The 27,937-nt window shown below is 38.7% G+C and overlaps 1 protein-coding gene across 1 annotated transcript in view; it reads right to left on the reverse strand.

The window, feature by feature from the left end:
* Nucleotides 1–27,937, reverse strand: part of MYO1E (myosin IE) — a 98,086-nt gene that overhangs the window by 61,315 nt on the left and 8,834 nt on the right. The window contains 1 exon segment of the mRNA XM_052807792.1: nt 1,325–1,468. Within this exon segment, the coding sequence (XP_052663752.1) occupies nt 1,325–1,468 (144 nt within the window).

Raw genomic sequence — 27,937 nt, forward strand, 5'->3', positions numbered from 1 at the left:
ACAAAGGAATTATAATGCTTTAAAAGAAGACTCTGATCCCTCATGTGACTGCAAGTCCCCTTGGAAAACATACTTATTTCTGCTTCAGTACAAAGACCATCTCCATGTTAATCTCACTTATTTTTATAAGAAAAAAAGCATAAAAACATTTCTTCAGCACAGAGCACTAAAGACTTTGTGAATATACTGCATGGAAGATGCAGCGTTCCACAGGGACAAAAGTGCTCATGTTACTAACAGGAAAAGCTTGCCCCAATACTATAGTTTGACAAATATTGTGCAACTTTATCACGTTTCTATAAGGCAAATTTAATAATGCTGTGGTACTTTATTGAACAGAGGATCCAAACCCATGTGCACACACATATTAAAAACCTCTGCAGTTTGGGATAGAAATGTCAGCACAACTGCAACATCAATTTTCTTCTATCAGCTCTTGCTAAATTGAGCTGCTACTTAGCTCTTAACCATCTGAATATATGGAAACAGCCAGGAGATGTTATATTTCCTTCCCTTTCTGCTAAAAAAAGTTGAACTCTTCAAGGAAACTATTCTCCAGATACAATTAGCAAGTATGAAAACCTGGCTACAACAGAAGAAACAGTATCACTTTCTAGTACATAATCACATTGACTAGTGTTTACCAAACTCATTGTTGCAGGTCATGTTACATTGTGAAAGCTAAAAATGAAATAGTGACTATTCTTATCTCAAGGAATTCCTTTCATATGAAATTTGGGGGGGCGGGAGGGAAGCAAACCTTTGGTGCCAAAATCTGTTTTTCTTGTTAGGTTATATGTTCAGGTATTTAAATCTTTTATGGTTTCATTAATCACAGGAAAAAAAATTTTTAAAGGAAGAACACTTTAGATTTACAATCTTCACATATTCACCTGTTTCCATCAGCCCATGATTCACAGCATTAACAATTCCAGAGTAAGTTGTAAATGGGGTTATGTCACAGAAGAAATACTATTTTGAAAGCATTAGAATTTGGGAGGTATGGAAGACAACATGGTATCAAGACACATAAATGCCTTAAACCTATTAATTCTTGCTCTTAGAAGTAGCATTACTGCAGTAGCTTCATGTGGATGTATAAATATAGAGAACTACAGGCCTATCTTCGACAATGACAAGAACAATTCCAGATATCAAATCAGCTCAGTTTACAAAGCATTTTGTGTAATCTCAGGTGAACTGTCACATAAAATGCTCAGCATCTTCAAGTAATCTGCTTAAATAGAATACATACATGTAATTCATTTCACATTGGCTCAGCAAGTCCACAGTGCCCTGCTAAAAACAGCACTATAAAGGATACAAAAATATAATCATCCATGTATCGTTTCTTTAGGTTCTCCACTATGGAATCCTCTGTGATTTTGGAAAGGAGGACCATATCATCCACTCCACTGTGCTTGACATTGTGGCTCTGCCAGTGATACCTGTAATGTCCTTTGCTGCCCTGCAGGAAAGCACAATAAGCATCACAAAGGTTACTACATTTCTCATTAGCATTAAATAACTGAAACCCATCTATTCAAATTCCAACCTCCAAAATATTTTTCTTTCATTGAATTCTATTCCTTGATCTATGCATTATATAAAAGCATACATAAATGATGTCAACCGACTTGCCTCTGAACTATTAAAGAATTGCACTGCCCTCAAAAATTAGAAGGTAATTTCATAGGGTTTTGTGCATGTCTACACACAGAAGGGATTTCAGATGGCAGACATTTCTAAATCTAGCAGAAAAACACAATTATCCCAACTGAGATGCAGTTACTGGAAGCTAAGGATGCAAAAATTACGCTCCTACAGTGCAACTATTAGTAGTGAGAATAATTACTACCTGAACTATTGAACTGGGTACAGTGGATTCTCCATCCTTTACAGTCTTTTAAGTCAAACCTGCAGATATGCTGTTACTCAAAAGGAAGCTGTGAGCCTGATGCAGTAAATATTCAGTGAAGTTCTGCAGATTATGTTATGCAGCTTGTCGGCTGCATATCTTAACAGTCCCTTTTGATCTGTTAGTCACCATGCTTAACTGACATCTAAATAGATATTCTCTCCCCACACTTAGAGACTACTATTTCAGGATGCTACTGAAAACTTGTGACATTTCAAGCTGTACCACTTGAAATCAAAATCTGTTTTTTTCCAGCTGATTTGAACAGTAGTTAGGTTCTACGGATACACCCACAAACAAATTTACACCCAGTCTAGATCAATGCTATTAATTCAGTTATAAATCTGCTCTCCAAACCCAAACCTATTTTCTGTAGCCTGGCAGGTAATGCTAATGGAGTTCTGCCCTCTTGCCTTTTTACACTTTAATTTCTGTTTACGCAATACTGAAATTAGCGATGCTGGAATTAACATATTTTACACTGAGAAGTTATAGAGTATGCTATCAAGGAAGATGTGGCCAACAAAATGGCAACTCTGTGTATTCCCCTCATTTTTTAATACCATAATTTCAAACGATGTGATTTAGCTACACTGCTCTCATGTATGTTATGGGATCAAGTCATATTCATCAAAATACAAGCAATTTATTATTATAAAGTATTTTGCAGAATAAATTAATGCATAATTTTACAGATTAATTAAGAAAGTTTAGGTACTCTTTGGCTGCACTCAAGTGTTTTGAAATGGGACATAAGCAATTTACAGAGGTGCAACTTTTGTGTGTACACACTTCCGCACTAGCAAATGACCTATGCAACTGTACAAACACAAAAGTGTGTCTGCTGAATTGTTTCCTCATGTAAATAGTGAAGCACTTGTACCATCACCAGGCGTAGGAGTGGGAACTACAAAAATGAAGTCAGTGGAACACAAGGCTCTTATTTTAAGCTAGGTTGGCTAAAAGTGTTCATTAAACTAGTCTCAGATTATGTTTTCCCACAAACTTCACTGCATCTGTTAGGGGGAAAACCCAACAAAAACTAACAGACACAGAATTAATGCATAATGTCTATTGCAAATGGAGTCAGGCCTATAGGTTAGCTTCATCTCAACCCGACTGACATAAAAACCAAGGACCAACTAGATTTTTACCTCAAGTTAAATTAACTTGCACTAAATCCAGACCTGTTTTACTACTGCAGACAGCACAGAACTTGTAGGCTTTATGTGTGCTTTCTATTAAGTCTCCAGCTATTGCTATCACTGATGCAGCTGTCACTGCTAACAATACTGAAGACCGGTTGCAAACTTGAATTAGAAAAATGCTTTTAAATATAGTACAGCAGAGGTAAATACATCTGAAAACACACAAACAGCAATTTGCTTGAACATGAACAATGTTACATGAGCTTCAATAAAATAATAATCTTAAACAAGCCTAGTTTGCAGGAACCTTGTTAATTTTATATTTGTACAATGGAAGCAGTGATGTGGAAGCACTGAGAAAAAGAAACCAATTAATTTTTGGAAATTGTTATAAAACATGTGACTAAAAAGATCAGTTGAAGGTTGGGTTATTGGAGAAAACAGAAGTCCAACAGAGAAGCGTAATTTTCTTCAGAGTACTCATCAGCTATTTGTGATATTACACTTGGAAAAAGGAACTGGCAGGATGGACAAAAAGGTATGGTATCAAAATAAATACAGATAATTACATTCTTCACAAAGCTATACAGAATGTGGTTTAGTATCAGATAACAGAGTAAGCTACAGAAAATGTGTAAGAAATGAGAATGGGAAAACAATCAAGCTTCCCATTGGAAGCTATGGCATCAAACCCAGTAAATTCAATGAGAAGAGGACAAAGCTCACAAAGCCATGGGATATATGGAAAATGTGCACAGTTAGCGAAACAGCAGGCTTTATAAAAGTCAGTGACTGTTGACTGTGACTAAGCCACACACACTACTAGGCCAAAGGGTTCTTTCCCAAAAGCAATGCAAACCGGCACAAGGAAGAGAAGCAGTGCCAGGAAGGTTCAGCTTGCCTCTCCCCAGCACTTACACACTGCTTTAATGTGCAGCTGTAATCAAATCTGAGTACTACAGTATCACATACAATCAAATGGAAAAGGATGCAGACAGACTGAATAAAAAGGCAGCAGCCTAAATATCCAAGAAAGCAATAGCATGGAAGACAGCTGAAAGTGGTAGCACTAAGTAGTTCACAGTAATAGGGTATCACATTTTAGATGGCAATTTCTATCAGTAGTTTGGAACTACTCTTTTTCGCTTAAAGCATGGCCTTACATGCAAATATACAGAGAAGCAGCAAATCATCACCAGATTATTGTCAGACTTCTCCCTAGGATCTAGAAATAAGCCCAAGCTTTAGTAGTGCCTAACTGCATCTGTTTTGCTCTCACTCTCCCTTCTCCAGGAACCTAACACCAGATGCATGGGCATGCGCAGTGGCTAACACCTCTTTGGTCTGGGCAACAAAACAGGGAGTGCTCTTTCTACGGGACACCACCTACCCCCAAGTTCTTGCCCTTCCAAGCCTGAGTGATGACTACAGAGTCTAACCTGAACTTATCAACTTCAGTGACTCCCAACTGGTACCATAACCATGTCCAGCTAACAGTTAACTGGTTTCTATACAGTTTTGAAATAAAAAAATAATCTCCCTGTCATAAATCATCTGAAAAAATTACATCCACATCATAGCAGTTGCAAAAGCAACTCTTCATATTTCTCCAGGCTGCATATTTCCTAAAGGACAAAGATATATACTTAAAAATTACAATGCTTTTCTGTTGCCCACATCGCAAACACTAATGATTTGTTCTTACTGCATATTTCTTGAGAATTTAACCTTTATTTTAGCTAGAGCTTTCTACCATCCACATAAAAATGCAGTACGCTAATCTGGAGACAATTTACACCTGAGCTAGTTACCTGGTGTCCACCTTAACTTGAACCTGCTTTGCAGGGAGGACTCAGACTAATTCACTCAGCTGCTAATTCTCCTCTGTTGCCCTTCACACAACGCACTTTCCCCTCCACCCCTCTCCACCTGCTCCAGGGACAGGTCAGGTCTCCTGGGACTGGCCAGGAACTTCAGAGCCAGCAGAACAAGGGCCAGTAGAGATGCCCCACACCCCCGTGTCAGCACTACCCACAGCGAGGACTCAGTAACTCGAACAGAGCTCCCCTGTGGCACGGTCAGATCTGGGCGAACAGAATAGAGAGGCTTAGAGCTTGCAGTCCATCCCTGGGGCTAGCCATGCAGTTGCAATGTCAGCAAATAGCAACTTGGCTTCTCTTAGGTTTTCTCAGTGAAAGATGTGATCTAACTGTACAATAAATAAGCAAATGAAAGTCTTTGTGTCAGCACTAACAATGCCTAAGCAGCTGAAAAAAGACGAGCTTGGCAGATTAGGAAAAATAAAAAAAAAAAACCCAAAACATCAACAGCCTGCTAAAAGCCACAGAAGTGGAAACATGAGCGTTGAACAACCTGGCTGCCAGGCCTCCTTCAGGGCCTCTCTGAGCTTCAAACCCAGTACCTGACGTTGCACAGGGAATGGAGGCTGGGCTGGCGAAGCTGGAATTAAAGGCGTGTACTGCATTGCTGTCAGCTGTTATTATTCATTTGGTTGCTGGTTTAGGCTCAAAATCAGATCTACTTTGCACTGACAAGAATAATATTTATGAGTCACAAGATGACCCTGTGAGCTAGGGGCCTACTGTTTCTGAGCCATACTGCTTCAGGAGCACATACACAGTTACCACCTGGCCAGAAACTAGGCAGCACCATCCCCTCCACCTCAACAACTTCATTTCATCTTCAGCATCAAAACAATCAAGACTCTAAAGAACCTAAAATCTAATTCTACTCTCACTTTGTACATCTCCCTTAACAGCCACTTGTTAACAGGCTAAGACAATTGCTACATTAATACCGAGAGAGGGGATATAAAATACTTTCTATGTACTGTCTATACTTTCTGTACTACTTTTGGTATGATATGGTTAAAGCATATTATTGTTTTGTTTGGAATGAATAATAAATATTGATGAGACATTTATTTACAGAACTTTTTGGTTTTGCTGCCCTCCACCTTGTGTTACAATAGCAACTGCTGGTTTCTTATTTTTGCCTTTATTATTGTTTGGATATTTTTACATTATCCTAAGCAACACGTATTTGATGTGGCTATAAAAAGATTGAGTCATGCTGTGTCACAACAGGGTTTTCTTTTAACTGAAAAAAAAAAGCAAATATTTTTTGTATTTCAAGCTGTTTAAAAATAGCACGCCTAAAAATAAAGCACTAAAAACAAGGGATCAGAAGAGACTGTATATTCTGCCCCTGAGAAAGAGCCTTATTCCTCTCTCTCCATCAGAACTCTGTCTAAACTACAACCTCCTACATGCCATAAATAATCATTCTTAGTTCCCACAAAGGGAAAAATTGCCACCCTGAATCTCTGACAGCTTTTTTCAGCAGCAAACATCAATCCTCCATCACAGGGCAGAAGGGATTCTCAGCCTCCACGAGGGAGTAAGAGTGTCGAATGATGACAAACACAACCTTTTCTTTCCCTTTCCAGCTATGACAGAGTACTATTGCATAAAATCCTTGTAGTTTCGGAGGCACGTATCTATCTACTCAGATTAGTATTATGAATGCAATACTAAATGATACACAGCCATCATCTCAACCAAAGATGTCACAAAAATGAAAAAGCTGCACACCATTTACTCTACACCTGACACCAATGCTTCTACCAATGGTGGCATATCACTAGTCTCATATATGCATAATTTGTACCAGTTTTTCCATCTAACAAGAAACGAAGAAAAAAAGACCCCCACGACTTTTTGCAATGATGTCATCCATCAAAATAGCAAACTTTTATAACCCACTTACAGGAATCTTTCACATATTTCTATAAAGTAGAAGAGTCTGCTGTTCTCAGTAGAGAATACTGCAGAAATACTTCATGTGAATTTTGGTCCTCAGCTGGGATAATCAAAACTGAGAAGCCATAGTAGACTAAAGTGCTCCAAAATAGCTCTTGTATATCTAATGTTGGAAAAAATAGAGATATTGGCTGTAATGATGTGACCATATTTCAGAAAGGAAATTAAAGGAAGACAGCAGAAGCAGCTAGATGGACAAAGATAAAAGGCAAATTATTTAAATTTAACATGAGGGAAATATTAAGGGAGAGAAAAAGCAGTACTTTAAGATTTGAGGAAATAGCAAAGCAAAAATATTTACTGTCTAGCAGCAGGACAGACATTTTATACAGAGAACAAGAAATACCAAAAATGTATGAAGGAATGGAAACTACTACCAGGTTAATATCCAAAAAACCACAGCTAGGGAAATAAAACACTGAGAAAAAGATTTCTGGGAGGAAAAGTCAGTTCTCACTGTTTGCTCTTCAGACAGGGCTCGATTCAGCACAGCGTGACTAGAAGGACTGACTCTAGAGCTGGTTACAGGCTGTGGGAGATCCCAGTTGCCCAAACACTTGCTCCCATCAGCTCCTGTGTGGGTGCTGCCCACCCCAGCAGGGCCTGGCCCCAGAGCAGCTCACCACCATCACCTCCTGCTCTGGGCTCTGGAGCCAGGCAGCAGCCGTGGCTCTACCTCCCTGCAGCCAACGCCGGCACAGCTGGGGCGGAGAGGACGAGACAGAAACTAGAGTCTGCTTACCTGAATAGCAAATGCATGCTTGTAACACAATACGAATTATGGGAATGTGAGATGTCTACAGGGCATACACATTATGCTCATTTTCAGGAGTCAGGAAAGTCAACAGCATTCTTGTAAGATAAATAACAGAACATTACCAAAATAAAAGTTACTTCAGTGTTTGACCGTAAGGATCATCTACAGCATCAGTATTAATTTTCACTAATATTTTTTTAAGGTTCTTTTCAAAAAGGCACAGCTACTCGACAGAACAAAGGAAGGATGGGAATGAGCTTAAGAGCAGATCATGCTAACGTGCCTAAGTTTTTGACACAACTTACAGAGACAGTGGGCAGATACCAGAAAGTAGTTAATTAACTGTAAATTCATGTTTCTTACCCCACAGCTTTTTGGGTAGCTGTGGCCCAATGTTCCAAGAAATAATCTCAAGGAAATGCAATACTGTTAACTACTTAATATGGTTGACTTCATCTTAGACATTAACCGCCTTACTTGACTTATTGAGCAGTCTCCAGAGCTGTTCTGAGTTTGACTTGTTCCTCATGGCCTGAGTAGCAAAATTCTCTGTTACTGTGGTGGATTAAGGATATGCCTTGCAATAGCAACATTTAGTCGATGAGCATACACACACCCCATTCCAATCATTTCACTGAGTAGCATCCATGCACACTAACTCTTGATCTGTAAATTGTATATGCAGTTTGCATCTGTATATACTTATTGTGCAAGTTAAGGAAATGCAAGAGAACAATTGCAACAAACAAGTTTCACCTTGGCTGTATCAGTCATTAATGTATAATAAAGCTTTTAGATCTGCCGGTCTTCTCCATTAAAAACAGGTTTCAAAGGGGTTTTGTGCAATCATACATCTTACATGTAATACTACAAAATACTGTACGTTCTAACCCAAACTTGCTATCATAGTTCCATAGAGTATTAAAATTCATTCTGGCACCTGTACAATATAGGTGCATATACGTGTATGTGAACTTTTTCTTCCCTCTTTCACTGTCATTACAAAAAAGGATGGGTGCTGGTTCGTCCTCAAGATATCTCCCTGGAAAAGCAACACTCTTGAGATTATTTGCATACCACCTCCCCCCAAATGCTACATAGCAACTGAGATCTCAGAGGCCAAAGATCACAAGATTTTCCACACCTGCAATGCCCCCAAAGTCTCCTCCACCTCTTCAGGAACAAGAACTTTATATTTTTGTCTTTTCATTTTGGTTTGGTTTTGTTTGTTTGGTTTTTTCCAACAACAGAAAACAATTTGTCTATGATTAATTTATTCTGAGTCTTTCTCTGTGTGTCACATTAACAAAAAAATATTATTATGGTCTTTAATTGAAATATGTAGTTTGAAAACTCAAACAGTAAATTCAGACAAAATGCCACTCCCTCTCCTATAGCATCAGACTGAAAATATTTTTCCCTGATCATCCTGGAACTAAACAAGAAACTGAAGTCAACGGGGAGCTTACCATCTGGTTTCCAGAAAGAGGAATCTCAGAACAGCATGACTCAGAAGCTCTGCGCATGGACCAGTGTCTCACATACGCACTGCTAGAAGACAGCATTTTGATGCTGTGTGGTGCATGCAATATCGGTGCCAGCTGAAGTTTCTGGAGAAAGTGAAACCAGTGGCATACTACAATAATGCCATCCCAGCCACGTCCTGTTCTAGCTGATCTCAGTGCTGACTTCCCTGCCCTGTCTCCCAGCTTTTGGAATTTCAGGCTTTAGCACCGAACCATGTTCATAGGCCACAATCACCCCAGTGAATTCCTTTCTGCTCAGTCACTGCCCTCTTTGTATGGCTGCACATGAACAGCAGCTGGAAGTCACTCTTCCTTTCCCCTCTTCTACTGACCCTTTAGTTTCATGGTAAAATGAAGGTATTTTTTTTCCTCATCAGACTGATACTACTAAGACATTAACCTGAGAACTTAAGGCCAAAGTCTGTCCCCAGCAGTACCCCCAGTTGATGACTCCATGACAGAGGGTTTTATTGGAAAACAACCTCTTTGCAGTCTGACTGCTCTTGGAGCCTCCAATTACCCTTTCACAGTGACAATTCAAGGACAGCTGTTCCCGTCAGCAGAATAAGGGCACATCGATTCTGCAGCTCACCAAGTTAGCTGGTGAAATCAGTTTGATGACTGCTTATCCCAGACTCCCCATGTATTGCCTTCCTGTATCATACCACTCTATTTTCCACAGAGATACAGAGGTCTTAATGAGAGGATGGCTACAGCATCTCTTGAGATCTAATCACCTGGCATACAAGTGTGCATTTAGTAGCACAACCAGTAGATAACTGCCATCACTCACTCCTTTGGGCACCTGAGGAAGATCTGCCTTTGTTGTTTCACTAACGCATACAAAATTGCTGCGGGGGGTGGGGGGTGGGGGGAGCACTCAGTAATCTTAAACTGAATTATACAATTTTTCTTTTGTTATCTACACAAGAGGACCAAATACTTGCTATTATGCTTTCTAGAAGACCTGGTCTCTAACTGGATTTTAATGCTATGTGTTCCTTCTGTCAGGGTTTCCCTTTCTATAGACAGGCAGTCCTCTGACAAAAGATTACTGGATTCAGATGTACTAGCAAATATCAAGAGAAGAAAAATAATTATTTTAACCTTACTTTTAGCTGCAGGTTTTGCTTCTTTTTATCCATGCAGAATAGAAAATGAACAGGATGGCAATATTTCTGAATTAATTACTTAGTATTTAAATCGATAAGTCAACAAGACAACACTGAAGGATGAAAGGATAAATCAATACATTTTTTTAAGTATTAAAGACGTAGAAATCATTATAGTATTTGCTGAATTTCCAGGGAGTAAAACTGCTCCTGTTAAAACACCATTTTGTTACTACTCCATTGTAACCAAAGAGTATCAGTTACAACAAATTCACTCTGTCTGCATATACCCAATCAATTTCCAATGACATCACTAGCACTTTGAAATGACTGAAAATCTCATTCCCAACAACGTTTACATAATCAGTTCAATGTTTTAATTATAAGCAGGAAGATACTACACTCTAAAAGAAAATACTTATAGCTCGTATTTTTAGTTATGCCACAATAAACCGTGACTTATCTTTGAAAAACATGCTCAACAGCAATGCCACGAGTAATCAGGAAGCATGACAAAAGAAGAGATGCCAAACTATGACAGTTTTGAATTTTCCCTTGAATTTAGCATAAAACTTTGTTAACTGTAACGTTATTCTCTTGCCACAAAATATTTACTTTTCAGCAACTAATTTTATTGAAATAACATTGCCAAAGGAAACTTTTACATAATAAAATGATAGTAAACATGTTAAATAGTGTATTGTACTGCATGGAAATGTTATTTGGATTAAGAACAACGTGTCTACCAGTAAGACTTTTGCTTTGATTTTTCATTAAGATCATAATATATCTCTACACATTTTAACACACTAGATCTGTTAAACTTGGGTCATAACCTATTTTCCCAGACCGCTAAGGCTTTCAGGTTGGTTTGGGTTGTTTTTTTTTTCCCTATTCTGCATCAGTACACACACAAGATAGCTCTATTTTTTCCATTAAAAATACTAAATCATTGAAAAAGCTTTATGAAATCAGAATAACCAAAACCTAGTGATTTGTCTTCAATCTGTAGCCTGCTACTTTTAGAAGATGAAGAAAAAGTAACTGTCTGTTCCCTGGTTAATTAATAGCAAAGCAGTTCACGCAAAAACTCCTAAGTGGCCAGCGGGGACTACCAGCCCGATGCGGCGGGGCCGGGCGGTCGCCGGGAGCCCCGTGGGAAGGCAGCGCAGCCGCTGCCCGGCCGGACATCCCGCTCCGCCCGCAGCACAGGCTCTGTCGGCTTCTCAGCTCCTGCAATTCACTGTTTGCCTAGACTTTGCTGAAGTAACTGGCGGAGGGGGGGAGGTCTGCATGAGTAACAATCCCAAATGTCACCAAACAACTATTTACGACAGCCTTTCGAAACCTGCAATGACCTTTACTGCTTTGCCCGAGATTGCTTTTCTCTCTCGTTTTTAAGACCGTGCCCAGTCTAAGTCCTAGAGAAGGATGAACTGTTACCACAGTATAGCAACTTCAGTGTTTATTTTTTTATCCTTATTATGCATTCTAAAATTTTACCTCAATATGCCTTTTTATGGTTCTTAGGTATTGAGCTCTGATCTACAAACACCATTTTTTACTGCCTGAACAGTTCAGTAAAAAAGGCTCTTTAAAAACACAGTTTTAATACAGTGTACCAGCTCTCATACAGAGATGACAGAACGCATTTTTAAAAATGGTATTATTTTAGAAAGAGCAAAACTATCCTTCCCAAATATATGAAGAAACTGAAAAAATCTCAATAAATGGATTGGTTTTGGCTGGCTTAGACATTTAATTCAAAAATAAAAACATCAATGCCCCAATATGCCCATTTCATTAACTTAATAATACACTACCTATGGAGACACTCTTATTTCCCCATCACCCCAAACCTACTTTTTTTTTTTTTTTTCATTTGCTCAGCACATATTCGTACAAGCTCTGGATACAAACCAATTTAATTCCAATGTGATGCACTAGCACACTCCAGCAATAATAAGGAATATTATAGGAACCAACCTCTTGGTTTCTTTTTTTTTTTTTTTTTTCTTTTAGGTATAAATACAGCCATGTTCTGAACATATTTATAAACCAGAGGGAATATAAACTTTTTAAGTGGAGATTGTCATGTAGTCACATGCCTGTGGCATTTCAGGCTAAAGAAAACACTCTTTATTGTAATAGGCGTGATAAAACAGCAAAAGCTGCAACACAGCAGATAACTGTGGCCAAAACTGGTTTTTCAACAGTATGCACCAAAAAGCACCTTCGTGCTGACACCACAGAACTTTATTAGTCTAATGCACTGCTCAGAGTTGTAACATTTAACTGCTTAGATGCCAAATATAAGACATGCAGTCAACTGCTCATTTCTTAACATGGGATGGTCATTGGTTTCAAATTAACCTATTTTTGAGATATTTGCTTTGATCTTCCCAACTGTTACAACTGGGACCTGCCCTCCTGTATGCATAGTGTTGTTCCAACCCGGATGAGCAGGGCAATACAAGCTAATCACTGCTGTATTGTACCAGGGTGGTGCCCCATGATAAACAGTTCATTTGCCGAAGTCCTGTTCGCAGAATTTCAAGGTATACTGTTAGGTTTATCTGGGATTTTCCCAATTAGGTGGCTTCAAGAGTATCTACTTTCACGTTGGATTAACAAGTTGCATACTCTGTCCTTGGACTGTGTTCAGATGTAGAGTTCAGGTGACTTGGTTTCTATACAGGCCACTGTATTGGGGGGACCTACCTGAACAAGGAGGGCCCTAGGAATCGCAGTCCTGCAGCACTGGACAGCTGTGGCACTGGGAGGTGGGATATGCAGTGAAGAGCTGAAAAGCTTTTATTACTCGGGGAGAAGCAGGAGTGCTCCCCCCACACCAATATCCCCATTTCACATCTGAGCTGTCAACTCCTCTCACTGGTGACAGTGGCTGGAGGAGCTGGTTTGGGGGGCCAGGAGGAGCTCCACAGTGGGGGAGGTTCTAATGTCAAAATTGCTTTCTTTGTTTATTTTAATTTCACAGAGTGCTGAGTAAACAGAGCAAAAGCTCCAGACTGCAGCAGCTTCCTGTTTACCTGGGCAGTACTGACTGAGAGCAATTGGGGAAAGGCACAGGGAGTGGTGTTCACTCACCTACAGTGGAGCTGACACCTGGGTGGTAAGACACACGTGGCTCAACCCTTAAATTCCTTTTTATTAGCTTTCATGTTTTGCTATTCATGCAAGAAATCATATTTGACTTCAGACATTGTGGTAGACTGACTATTTGATGCATTGATTAAACCTTTAATTAAACTCTTTAAAAGAATCAAACCTTTGTATTTATTTCAGTGCATGCAGATACGAATGCTTCCTTGTTTAATTATTACATAAATACAAACAAGAATTCCTTTGAGCATTCTACCTCAGGAATTAGTTACATATCTTTCCAATGGACCAAATCTGCAAGTTCACATCAACTCCCAAAAAGCTGCTATTAATCAAAAAGCAACAGGAAGAAAAATCTTGGGAAAAGAAGTACATATCAGACCCAACAAATCTCACACACTGTGTAGGAGACTCAAACAGATACTACTTCACTTTCTAAGCTGTAGATTCATCTCTGGCCTGATCTGCAAAGTGCTTACTAACTGCTTCCAGCATAAAGGTTGAGGATGGCTACACAACTACACTGTAGCTTAAGAGCACATGCTTTCTAGAGCTAACAGGAGTCCCATCAGAAAGCATATTCCCCTGCCAGTCTAACAGTCCAATTCCTCCCCTCATCCTACAGCAAGGAGGTTAAGACCCAATACACAAAACTTTGCAGACCACTCAGGTTTTCAGACAGGCATATAAGGACCAAACCTAAACATCCAGGGGCAAAGGTGACAACAGGGAAAGTCTAAGCTACTCAAAGTAAAGATACAGAAGTGGGAACTTAGTGAATGGAAAATAAAAGAGCTTAACAGTCAGGGGACAATTTCATGCACAGGTTCATTCATCCTTTGTCAGGGACTGATTTTTACTTTAACCAATAATTACGCTATCCCAGGGCAAGCAGGTCCCATTGAGTGTCCATAACAGAGACATACTCTCATAACCAGATTATCCTCCACATGCACATTACAAATGAAGTTAGTATTTGCGCTAAAACAGTTTTGATTATTCAGTCCAGGGCAGCTTTGAGACAAAACTACATTAAAAATACAGCATGTAATACTTTGATTGTATAGAATAACTGGCTTATTTTCATTTAACGAATATGTTAGTTTTACTTTACTGGCTTTTATTACAGTATCTTCCTAGTTAATATGATGAGAATGCTATTCTTTGAACATTTTTCTGAATAACTCAGTCCACTTAAGATTTCATAAGGCTGTCATATCTTCTTCCTGTCAGATCCCATGCTTCAAATTATTTACTCTAATTTGTATTAAGCTTGTATCCTGGCTCTGTAGACTTTCATATTTCCATAATTCATAAGACACCTAACAAAATTAAAAATTAATGTACACGATCTCCACTGGATAAGTAGCTCACTGCACTCTGTCCATGAAGATGATGCCCCAAAAAGGTGGAAGCATAGAAATGCATTAGGAATATGAAGAGTTCATTCTACTGTAGTGGAACACCATGGTTATTAGTTGAATTATGTAAGGGAAGTGTCTGGCCCAACATTTTTTAATATAACCTTCAACAGCTAGGAGACTGGGTCTTTATGGTTATTATGTAGGCTGCACCAATGCATGTGTATGACTCCTGCATCTGCAGTATCTTTGTTTTATTAACTATGGGCAGAAGTTCACTTACTAGGTAAAGTGATAGTTCCTAATAGTCTACAAAAGACAGGTTTTAGCACAGAAACAGTTATTTTCCCCCCATTTTTTTTAATATGTTAGAATGTTTAATGTTAATATGTAGCATTCAAATTATTACTGGAGCAAGAAAACTAATTTAGACATCTAGCTATCTTCATAACTATAGGCTTTTACCAGATGTGTGAACAAGTGAGTTCATTTGCAGACTAGCATTCTTCATACATTTGCTATAAGAAACTGATACTATCAGGATACATATTAGATTCAGTCTCACAGATGTTGTATTGGCATAATTATGCCTTGAGCAGAGAAGCCAGCCAAAGCAGCTCTGAACGCACTCCAGTAGGCTTAAATTGCTGCCATTTCACAAAACCCCGTAACTTTATCACCGATTTTGCAGAATTATGCAAAAGACCAAATTTAAACGCCTGTTACACCTTGTAATTCAGTATCAGCATCATAAATATACATCAGTTTCAAATTATTTCTGTTAAAGGGAAACCAAGTGAAAAGCTAGGTATCAGCTTTGAAGAAAAACTGCTGCATTCCACTGCAGATTATTTACCCTAATTTTATTTAAAAGAATCTCTGTAGTGGTACAGTATGATGCTGCTTTTTCCCCCCCCCTTTAATTTTTCCATTTCTATGTCTGACCCTGGCTTCCTGTCAGAAAATTAACATTTTTTCTGTTGAAGACACTACATTTAACTAAAGGTCTTTTTCATTTGAACACTCATGTATAGTGAAAAGATGCCAAGCATCCAAAAATTGAAGCCCAATCCAGCTTAGTGTTTCTCTCCCCCCTCAAATTGTATTGATGCAAATCTGTATTCAGCATGATTTTACATTCTACATTAGGTTCCCTTCATCATTGTCTGTATCCCTATCAACTCGTAGATCTCATTTAAGTCTTCAAAGAACTTTTGTTAGATAACTTTAAACATGATTAATCCAGCTACTTGCTTATATTCCTTAACAGTAAAACAGGTTAGCATTTTATCTGCAAAACAGAAGGCTACCTAGCTTTTATCATCTTAAGCAAAATGCTAAACTTCATAATGAAAACTCAAAACAGGTGAAATTCAAGCTGAATCCCAAGGTTTCAAAATTGGGGGGGGCAGGGAGCGGAAGAGAGAAAAAAACTTAAGTCTCAGATATTAAACTGTGGCTGAAGACTTCAGCTTGTAGGGCTTCAATACAAAACCACATCAAACTTAAAGACCTGTGGTGTACCTTGCTTTCAACTTCTGGACTCATTCAAACTCTAAGCTCTGAGTCAAACCCATATAAACTAAAAAAAAAAAATGTTTAAATGTAAACTAAAACCAGCTGAATGACTTTTCACCTAAGCATAGTATTCTGATTCAGAAAAGACAGCTGTTAGGTGAATACTGTTTCTTTCCCTCCACCCCTGAACAACCTGGACACAAACCAGATGCTCAGATTATCAGTACCCTTAAACTTTTAGCTGCTGCAACTCATTACACTGTTGAAGCCTTTAGAGGCAGCTTTACCTTTTTCTACACCCCATATTAAAGCCAAGATTTGTGGTCCTTTAAAAATAAAGTTCTGGCTCAAAAACCAACTTGCACTCAAATAGCCTTTCTCTACACTTACACATCAGCTTGCTAAGCAACATATTCCTTGTGACCCCATCAGGACCACACGAGCAGCTCAAGGTCTTTCAACCATGCTATAAATGCTGCCTTTGACTCTATCTTGCTGCAAACAAATACTATTTAAAGTGGTGTGCTAAAAATGTGACCCCAATGCAATACCAGTAGCTATACCTTTAGCCTGTACCAGGTCAGTGTGCTGGTTTTGGCTGGGATAGAGTTAATTTTCTTCATAGTGGCTAGTATGGGGCTATGTTTTGGATTTGTGCTGGAAACAGCTTTGATAATACAGGGATGTCTTCCTTACTGCTGAGCGGGGCTTACACAGAGCCAAGGCCTTTTCTGCTTCTCACCCCACCCCACCAGCGAGCAGGCTGGGGGTGCACAAGGAGTTGGGAGGGGACACAGCCGGGACGGTTGACCCCAACAGACCAAAGGGATATTCCAGACCACAGGACATCACGCTCAACAATAAAAAACTGGGGGAAGAAGGAAGGGGGGACACTCGGAGTGATGGCGTTTTTCTTCCCAAGTAACTGTTGGGTATGATGGAGCCCTGCTTTCCTGGAGATGGGTGAACACTTGCCTGCCCATGGGAAGTGGTGAATGAATTCCTTGTTTTGCTTTGCTTGCGTGGCTTTTGCTTTACCTATTAAACTGTCTTTATCTTAGCCCACGAGTTTTCTCACTTTTACCCTTCTGATTCTCTCCCCATCCCGCTGCGAGGGAGACGAGTGAGCAGCTGCGTGGTGCTTAGTTGCCAGCTGGGGTTAAACCACAACAGTCATTAAGAGCATTTTCTGCCACACACCCCTCAGCTGAGCACCCTCATCATGAGTGAAGCATGCAGATGGACAGAGATATTCGGTGAATAGGGACCCAGCAGAGTTCAACTTAGCATTACTCCCAATTACTACACAGAGGGCTGACATGAACTTTGACAAACCCTTCCAATATATTTCTCCTTCCACACCAGTTTCTTTGCCCTTCCTCACACCAGACCTAGAAACACTGAGGCACCTGTAAGTTTGACTGGGAACCAGAAGGAAAAAAAAAATAATGTTGGGAGCATTCCAGGAGCAATACCGAAAACCAGCTTTTTAAGAAAGAAATATTGACACCTTCTACAGACTTCCCCGGTAACAACTAAGGGTTCAACATGCTGTATTAGCCTTTAGATAATCCTAAACATGCAGGTCCACGTTTTCAGGGCTTTCACTCCAGTTGCTGGAAAGGACAAAGAGCTTTATTCCATTTTCATACTGTCCAAGAGCAATCTGTAATTCTGCTACTACACAGCTGCCTTGTTTTGCCCCTTTTTCCTGTGAGCAATACTCATTCCAGTCTCAGCTGACCTTTTGTTTTCTGAAGCAGCAGACATCCATACCTCAGCTGGTTCTTGAGAATGGTGCAGAACAGGCAGCTCCAAGTCCTGGCTAAGCAGCAGGCCAGACTTTCAACCTTCTGCTACTTCAGAAAGATAGATATGTGCAGCAACAAAGAAACTGCTGTTGTCTGCAGACCACAACTACTGCCCTTTCTTTACTACTGCGTATTTGGTGTTTTCCCTAAATTTCATTACAATATGATTATTTGAGATTCTTAGATGACCAAGAATTTAAGTCAATGTAAACTTTTGGAGCATTGACCTATGATGCCTGAATACACACGAGAAGATGGCCAAGGCACTGATGCAGTACATGTTCCTACATTTATGAGACTATTTGCATAAAAATCTATTTTCTTCCTTTGAAAACAAGATTTAGATATGAACTTACAGGTAAGTTCTTTCGAGTGATTTCAGGTGAGATTTTTGCTCCTCTATGTAATCCCAGACAACTCCTTGTGACCAGTGTCAGTTACTGGATTTGGTAGTTATTTACAAAAAACTAAGCTATTCCTTGATACTACCACGAACCAGCCGAGCACAGACTGAAAAAGTCAGTCCTCAGAAAGTTTCTTAAGGACAAAGAAGAACATCACTTTAACCTCTATGAATAAACCTAATAAAACACTCCAGCACAGCTCATTTTTAGTCAAGCTGCTTGTACTTGGCTATAGCACCCACACAAACCTGAAAATAAAGAAAAGGGCCCTTACAAAAAAGAAAAAGCCAAACTGTAAAAAAACTTAAAGTGTGTTAGAACATTTTTCCATGGAATTAAAGAAAAAAAAATATCCAGGAATGGGAAAGATGGGGGCAGCCCTCATAATGCAATGCTGAGGCTCAACATAGTACCAGTCCTCATGTAAACATAGCTAAGATTTTGCCAAGATAGTTGTGTCTAAGTGTTGTTATTAACCAGAGGATAATTGTGAATAAAGGAATGTGGTAAAGTCTTCTTTTAATCAGTTGCTTGAGGTTCTTTGGTGCCATAAACAATGCATAAACAAAGTTTAGCATGAATTATTCAACACCTAAAATACTGAAACTCATTGAGGCTTTCAAAAACAAAATTCTTCTAATTATGAACACATAATTTAAAAAGAACAAAGAACCGTGAAATATCCAGGTATCTGTAATAACTTGCCAACCTATTCTGCCAGTTTCATTTATGCCTAGTTAGGTTTTGTTGAAAAGAAAACCATTCTCCCCTTTCTTCTGCAAAAAGTATCTAGGCCAATTATGAATGTTTGTCCGTACAGGACTGTAAGGAAAGACAATTCTGAGGTAGCCTATCCATTTTTTATAGACAGCACCCTTTTTTTAAAATAAAAAAAAAAAAAAAAAGACATAATCCACACATCTTAGGTTCTCCTCCTTGCCTGCACATTTCAGGTTTTGGAAGAGTAGCTGAAACCTTAAGTTACAGATTCCATCTACTCTGCCACACTGAAATGAAGGACATTTGTTTCACTGCTTAGGGAATTAGAGCTTCAAACGTCCTCCAAGGTAACCTTTCACAAACACACATAAAAGAGTATCAATGAAACTAAGTCCAATAAAACCAAATCAAACAAGACCAGAGTAACTCATTGCACAAACAGCTTTTTCTTTTTTTCCTTAACAAGCAAGGTATAAAGGCTCCCAGCAACTGAACAAATCTGCACGTCTTTGCTATTTGCTATTGAGAATACAATTTTTAGTATTTCAGACTCACTCCATTGTTAATACATCCAGTTAACAAAAGCGATCAGAATCACTCATATTAAGGAAAGCCTCAGGATTTTTTCTTTAGGTTTTTCAAAATAAAAAAGAACATGCTAATAGAAACTGTTCCTTAGTAAAATTTGTAAATTGTTTATAAGCAATACAAAATGCCTCTCCTGTAGGTTGTATTGCATTTAAATGTGGAAACATGCATCTAAAAGCCTATGCATGCTAGAATGCCTCATCTAGTTTTTAAATATGTAGATGAATAACCCACTTTAGTTTCCTATTAAACTTTTAAATTTCATATGCAGTACTATAAAATCTCATTCTATCATTTCAGATGTCTATTGATTTCACTTTGATTTAATTTAGTGAAAAACTGTTATGTTTTAACACGTATTTCCTCACATTACTGCAGCATTTAGAATTAGCTATAGAACAGGAATAAAGTTAGGTGAGAGTACACAGTTCACAGTCATGTCATCTACTACTTCTAATGCTACTGGCTATAGTACAGGTGTTCATAAGGGGTGGGCCATTCACCCCCATCAAGGTCACTTGAGGGTAGTATGCTATCCTGTTTACGACTTAAAGCATATGATGGAAAATGGGCTAAAGGCACAAGGCATGGAATGCTTTATTTAACCATTTCATCAAATGCAGTGGCATTTGAAGCTATAAGGTTGGTCATTTAGTGATGTAGGTTTGGGATTCACACTCCCACTCTCAAAAGCCCCACTGACACCATTACATGCTTTGGTTTATTTGAAGTATAGTAACTGAGAAAAGCTTGTTTTCTACAAAGTTCCTTTAACATGTACAGTTCTATGTATGATCTAGTGAAGCAATAGCAGAAAAATACATCACACATCAGGCATGTGATCTTTAACCATCCCAGCCCTCTGCCTGTGCCTTTTTCTTTCCCCTACAAAATGTTAATCTGAACAACCATATGAAAAACTATGTTGTGCAGCTAAGCATGCCCAATCGAGTTAATTAAAGCACCTCTTAAAATCTGTAGATTAAAGAATTAGACCATTAGATATGCAGATGTGCTTCTGCATACTCCATGTGCAACATCTGACTGCCAGAATCATTTTGTTTCCACTAAAACAGTAAGAAAGAACAGGAGGCAGCCTGCAGCTATCTTGCTTTGGAGTTCACTCCTGTCACATCACAATGTTTAGCAATGGTTGATTTACACAGTGTTTGCATGGGAGAGCATCAGGTAAAGCCCAAGTTTCTAAATAGAGCAAGACTAGTAAGTTAGTCATTGATCAGTCAGTAATGACCCACTGGTTCAGCAGAAGGGCTATCAAGAGGGACAAAACCTTTCAAATAAAGGTCAAAGAGGTTTCAGTTATTTGTAGTGATTAAATGTGCCATGGAACATTTTGCAAGAATAGGTTTTATTTACTCTGGAGTCCAGTTCTAAAATAGTTTTATTGCTTTTAGGTAGCATTGACAGCAGCTTTGAAAAAATACTCTGCATTTTAAATCATACAGTAACAGCTAGCATGACAGAAGGGCTTTCCTGTATCTTTTAACACTCGCTTGTGGTCTGTGGTATATAGGCAACATCCAACACCAACTATTCCATAGATTCCTATTAGAGATTTATCCTCAGTGGTGTTTTGGCAATTTAGTGCTAATGCACAAATTGAGTAGTGTATATATTTTATTGCACTCTTAAAAATTCTCCAACACCCCATAGCAGTAACTGGTAGGAGTACTACAAATATAAAAATTAATTTTTAATCTACAGTTGAAGTCAGACATTTTGTATACAGCCATTTAAATAATAACATGACTTATTCATATAACCAGGTTCATGAATAGAGGTAACATTTGTACATCCATTTTCATCTCCATCACCTTATCACAAAGTACAAAAGAGAACTTCTTTGCCTTTATACAATGTGTTTCATTGCAAGTTTCCCTTTAGTAGGTGCTACCATAGAAATCTGCGCTTTAAAAGGGACCAGAAAAATGTTCCGGTGTTTACACACACCACTTAAGAGTTGTTGTCTGGGCAAGGCTAAACCCATTTAGAACTACTAGTAAAGGCATAACTTATACATCACATTACATATTATTACAGATAACGTTTAAGGGACAAAACCCCAAAATCACACTGGAAGACTGTAACAAAGTGGACCATGCCCTTTTGGATTTGCAGCTGAAAACAGGGGACCTCTGTAAAGGCTTGCTGAACATTAAAGATGTAGAAGGGAAAGCTTGTGGAAGACAATTGCAGAAGCCAAGAGGTAAGACCACAGAGTCAGGCCAAGTATTTCAAAGTCACATGGCTGATCAGTGGGAAGGAGGACAAGCATAGGTTTCCTATACAAGGTTAGAATCAGAGAAGATGTTAGACTGAACCAGTTTCATCAACAATACTGAAGGCTTTTAAACAGATAGAAAGAGTACTAAGGTAGAACTGAAGGAGTAGAACATCAAAATTGGAAGCAGCTTGCCTGGATCGGACTATGTTCCCACTATCTCGCCAACCCAGACCATTCCACCATTCCCTCTCAGATATATTCCCCTTATTCTCTTTCCTATTTGAGAAAGTAGGATCTGTCACTCAGCCTATTACTGATTAAGTCATACTTCCATCACAGTGGGCACAATGTAGTACGTAGTTTGGATACGCTGCCTGTCAAGACCAGCAGAGGATTCCAGCCCTCTCACACACTATAGATTATTTAGGCTCCTAGGATTGCTCCACAACACAGAGACCATGGCAGCTGTTAGGAATATGCCTCTTAGATACATTGCCCAGTACTTCCTTATTAAAACAGCACCAGAACAAAACATCATCCACAGAGAGAGTGATCACGGAGGCTCTGCACAGCTTTGGTACTTCAGCAAGGTTCTCGCACACTGTCACACTAAAGACTGGAAGACAGGAACAGGAATAAAGAGGAAAATAGTATGTTTTATTACAGCTACAGTAGCAAATGGATAGAACAATAGAAAGTACTCTCCCACCTGCCAGTTCTAATACTTAGATGTCCTGACCTGCCCTTAAAAAAAATTTAAAAAAACTGAGTAGTTTTAATTCTTGAGTATATTCTCAAGTCTTCAAAAATACCAAGAATGAAGAATAAGTGACTAGGCATCTCATTGAGCTATGCCAAAAAAGTGGGTTCATTTAAGTGAGGTAGAATTCTATCCACCTCAAGAGTTTCAATTGGTCAAGAATAATTACAAAACAAGCCCTAAAAGGACACATTTAGCTACAGAACGTAAAAAACATTCTTCATTGTTCACTGTATCCTGTTACCAGCTTGAACATAATTTTAGCTACAGAATTGGTGCTTTTTTGTTTTGGCAATTGGATGATATTAACTTCCCCTTTGTTTTTTCTTTTCCTGTTTGTACACCTGCACTCTCCATGAGCAAACAGAAACAGGATTAGTATTTTATAGTTAGCCTACTACTATACATCTGTAAAGAGCAATGACAAAATACTTTCAAAGCCCTGGGGGAAAAACAAAAACAAAACCCTTGACTTCTAACTTTAAGATCTAATTTTGTCCCCAGGTAAAATAATTTAGAAATAAAAATGGATATTCTTCCAAAATACTGTCTGCTTCAGATGTACAATTCATAACCACAGGTATCTCACAACAGGTAATTAACATCCCAATTACTGACTCTCCAGCTACATATTTTGAAGTGCAGACTAGAAAGAACTCCCCAAAGTCTTAAGTACATTCTAGAACAGTAGAAAGTTACCACTGGTATTTTTGATTGAAGTCTCTTTTCCCCCATACTAAGTTATGAGCTATTTAACTGTTCCCAAGTATTAGAGATTCAGTACAAACCACAATAGGCAGGTTACAATCAAACTAATGGGAGCAGTTCAGATTGCTTTGTCCCTTGCAGCCCCAGGCTGGACTCTAGCCACACTCGGCACAAAGAAAATTCCTACCATATAGTAGCAGGATAAGCCTGCTAACTGCTTGTTCAATTTTAAATGTATTCTGGTCTGAGAACAGACCCATGTCCTGGACAAGTCAAGAGAGAAAGTTACCTAATGGCCTCAGGTGCAAAAAATGCCTCAGCCTGTACCATTAAGAAATTATCTGAACAAAAGAAAACCTAATTTCCATATAGCTCTTCATGACTAATTCATTAATTGTGGTAACAACATGCTTCTCCATTACATTCAAACTACTACCTTCAGAACAGATTCATCAGAACATCCTTAGTGATGGCAAAAGGTTTATGAAGTATCTGCCTATACACTAAGGGTACAGGCTGTACTGACAATACAGCCCAAATATACTTGCTTCAGCACTTGTGCTCTTTCACACAGTTAAGACTGTTTTCAGAATAAACAGCTCTTAAATTCCTTTCCACAAAAGAAACTTTCAGGACTGCAAAAAAAGCTGTTTAAGTCTATAAACTTATCCTATGTCATTGAAACAAGGATTTAGAATTTTGTATTGTGTTCTGCTCTTCTGGGTGCGTTTCAGACATTCCTTTCTTATCCAGAATTGGAAGCTTTTAGTTCTGTCAAGACTGTACTCATAATGGCTTAATTTCAGGCAGTCTGACACATGCAGCTGAACTTTACTTAGTCTAAGTACAGACTGCCATACTTCAGAACAAGAAGAGGTCAAGCTCAGGATTCCTAAACTAAAGATCAAAATCTGCTCTCACAGAGTTATTTTGTATTTTTACTGCTGAATTGCATGGCAGCAGGTAAGGCAGCTAGCTATTTCAGCAGGAATTATGGAGTACATTTCTAGTGATTACAATGCTTTTCTGAAGTACATTGTATTTGCTTCTTTCTCAGTATGGCTTTATTAGCGACTGTTTAAGAAACCAGGTTTAGTGTCATGTCCCACTCCCCCACCCCCCCATACTGGGAATACAGAATACAACATGAGCCCATCCAAGTACAGGTCTCAAGAAAAAAACAAGGAGCAAGTTAGGAGGTGCAACTGACACTGATGTTCTAATTATTCTTTCCTCTTCCACTATCAGCAATTAAAGGTTGAGTGTTCATTTCACTAAAAGTACTTTGTAACCTCCACTAATTCCAATTCTTTATAACTTAAAATACACCACTACTGTTATAAAGACCAATGGAAGCTCTGCTGTAGAACAAGGACTTGTAACTATGTAAAGACAAGCTTTTATTATTGTGAAGATGCAGGCACACTTATCTTAATCCATCCCATCAGTGCCACTTAACTGCTTAACATCACTATAACTCCATGCAGAAAACTGCACTGTACGCAGCTACAAAGCAAATAGATCCAACGTGACCTGCCAAGATTAACCCATGGTTTGAGAAAGGTTAGATTGTCCAGAAACGCTGTACCACCCCCCTCTCTTAGTGAAGAATGATGTTCATTTTGTCTAGAACAATACCAAATATGGGAATAAGTAGCCACTGCTATTCTGTTTCCTCTCAAGTGTTCCTAGAATGAGCCAATAATAAAAACACAATGTAAACTACAGGAAGAAACCACTACTGGTCACGAGCTTACTCTGCATATTGAGATCAGGTCTCTGTGGACTGGGTGTGCTGGTATTTCAGGCATTAAGAGCCCTGGAACCAGAATTCCTATTTACCACTAGAAAAGCTTTAAAGAGTAGTACTCATGGGAACAGCTTTAAGACTTCTGGAGAAGTCAGCTGGGTAACTGACATTATGAACTGGTAAACTAAATATTCATTTCAATATTAAAACTGTCAGTTAACAATAGTACTAGCTACAAGAAATAATCCATTCTCTACTACTGTGTGCTACTTAAGTTTAACCACTTTGTAGCCTCACAAGAAGCCCACACACTTCATTAAATATATTCCTGAAACTGAGGCCAAGGTCAATGGATACTGTACTAAGCTCTGTAGAGAATACATATGCTCTGTGTTTGAAGGCAGTTTTAAGTTACAACAGATTAATCTCCATTATTGTGTGTACTTTTTGAAACCACAACAGAACCCATTTCAGTTGTATCAAATGCAAGTTTTGTTAACCACATAGCATCATATATGCTGATTAAATAGTTATTTAAAGCAAGTATCAAACTGGGCAAATTCTTATTTTCTCCAGTACATTTGATCTAGTCCTTCATTGCCATGCAGATATACATTATTACATAGTGCTGTTAAGACAAGAGTGACAGTTATAGACAAATATCTAAGCTGCTTAAAAAACCAGACTTAGTTGCTAGAAACAGGTACTCAAGACATATCTTGAGTTCCACATACTGGATACTTCTGACTTGCCTGTCATCTGAAAGTGATCATGCCTTGAACTCTGTGGTTGCAACCCAACACTGAGACAAAAAACAAGTGAAACACAGCAAAATAGCAAAAGCAGTGGCCTCTCCTACAATGAAGTCATCCTCCTTCCCCCCGCCAACTCCGCTTCAAATGGAACTCAAGTTTTTGCTCATTAAAGGCCAAATCTCTAATCAGACCACCATAGACATAAGCAGTGTCATAACAGGACTTCCATTTGTTACAAACAACATTCAAGTTCACTTCCCCCCCTCCCCATGTCAAGCCTAATTCATCTTAAAAAACCCACAACAAATAGCATAGTCTGTAGAAGTTACTGCAACTTGAACTTTAAGAGCAGTCTATTTGCTGTTAGTCTATTCCTATAACCTAGGATCACCAACAGAATGGGACTTGGGTCCTTACAGGGTTCTGAAACATTGTTCCTGCAGGGACTGCCTTCAACCATTGGCAAGTAGAATGTGGCAATGGCCATCGAATATGAACCCTGAGGGGCCTGCTGAGTCCCATCACCTAGCTGGAAGAAAAATGTTGCTCCTCATACAAGCACTGTGTGCTAATGCCACCCCTCACTAGTGCAACTAGCAAATGTGAGCTTTAAGCATCTGTAATTAGGAACTCTTGGGTACACGAGGAAGAAGTGGGAAGAGATGCTTTGCAAAGCCAACAGCCACTGCAGAGCAAGTAAACGGCTAACAGTTTTGATACAGTTCAGGATAGATTTATGCATTTTTAGCTCTTTTGCCACAGACATCTCAGCAGGTTTAAGCTGCTACTCTGTAGCAGTAGGCCTATACTTGCCCTTCCACCAGGGCCAATCAATTCCAAAAAGTCACCTTACTCCAGTCTATTCAAGTCTTGCAGGTTACACAAAGAACAGCCAGAATACCCTCAAAAACTGAAAACATCCTAATTGCCCTACCCTGAGAAGTTATTTTGACTTTTCCACTGCAAAGACCAGAATGTGTTCGTAGAAATCTTTGGTTTGCTGAATCTAGTAATTATTGACCAATATAGTAGTTCCCAGCATATATTTAAAGTTGAGGGGAAGCACTGAAAAAGGCTTTGGAGACTACCAATAATACAGCATCAAGTCTTGGAAACATGACTGTGTGTAAGGCACAGTTTTTAAGTGGAGAAAAAAAATCTAGCTGAAGTAATTCTGTTCTTAGTGGGACTACTGTATTTTAATTGGTAAAGTCAAATATTTGTTTTCATGGATTAAAGTAATTCAGAACTCGGGAACTAATCAAGTTTACATAAGAACAGTGTCAGCAGGATATTATATGGTATAGAAGCTGTATGTAATAAAATCATGCTTTGTAATATATCAGTTTCCACAGTATCCAAATTTTTAATTCCAATTATGGTAGGAAAGATATCAGAAGTTTCCCGACAGGAGTACTGTGTCAGTCTAACTTGCTTCCATAAAAATTTTACTGTCAAGAACCAACAAAAATTACGGAACTAAATATGATACAAGAGTCTAATACAATGATGGATTCCCATGACTAACCAGTTTTTTCCCCCTAGATGACCACATCTTATCACTAGTTCCTTCAAAAACATGGTCTATATTTAGATAGCAGTTTGTGAGTGCCAATACCAACACAGCAGAAATAGTTATGCAAAATCCATGTTTCATTGGCCTTACCAGAAAATACTATAGAATTATTTATTAATTCAGACTATAAGGCAGCTAGTACATCTGGGCTCAGAAAGCAAGGATGGGTGGTTTTGCAGCTTCACATCCTTTCTGGAATGAATCTCACCAAACCTGAAATTCCCCATTTAACTTAAGTATACCTGTACTATGACTGTTTTCAATTACTGTTATAAATACTTTTGCACATTTCCCTTTTGATAGGTATGTAACTGA

Source organism: Harpia harpyja, chromosome 14 (assembly GCF_026419915.1).
Source record: "Harpia harpyja isolate bHarHar1 chromosome 14, bHarHar1 primary haplotype, whole genome shotgun sequence".
In the NCBI taxonomy this organism is placed as follows: domain Eukaryota; kingdom Metazoa; phylum Chordata; class Aves; order Accipitriformes; family Accipitridae; genus Harpia; species Harpia harpyja.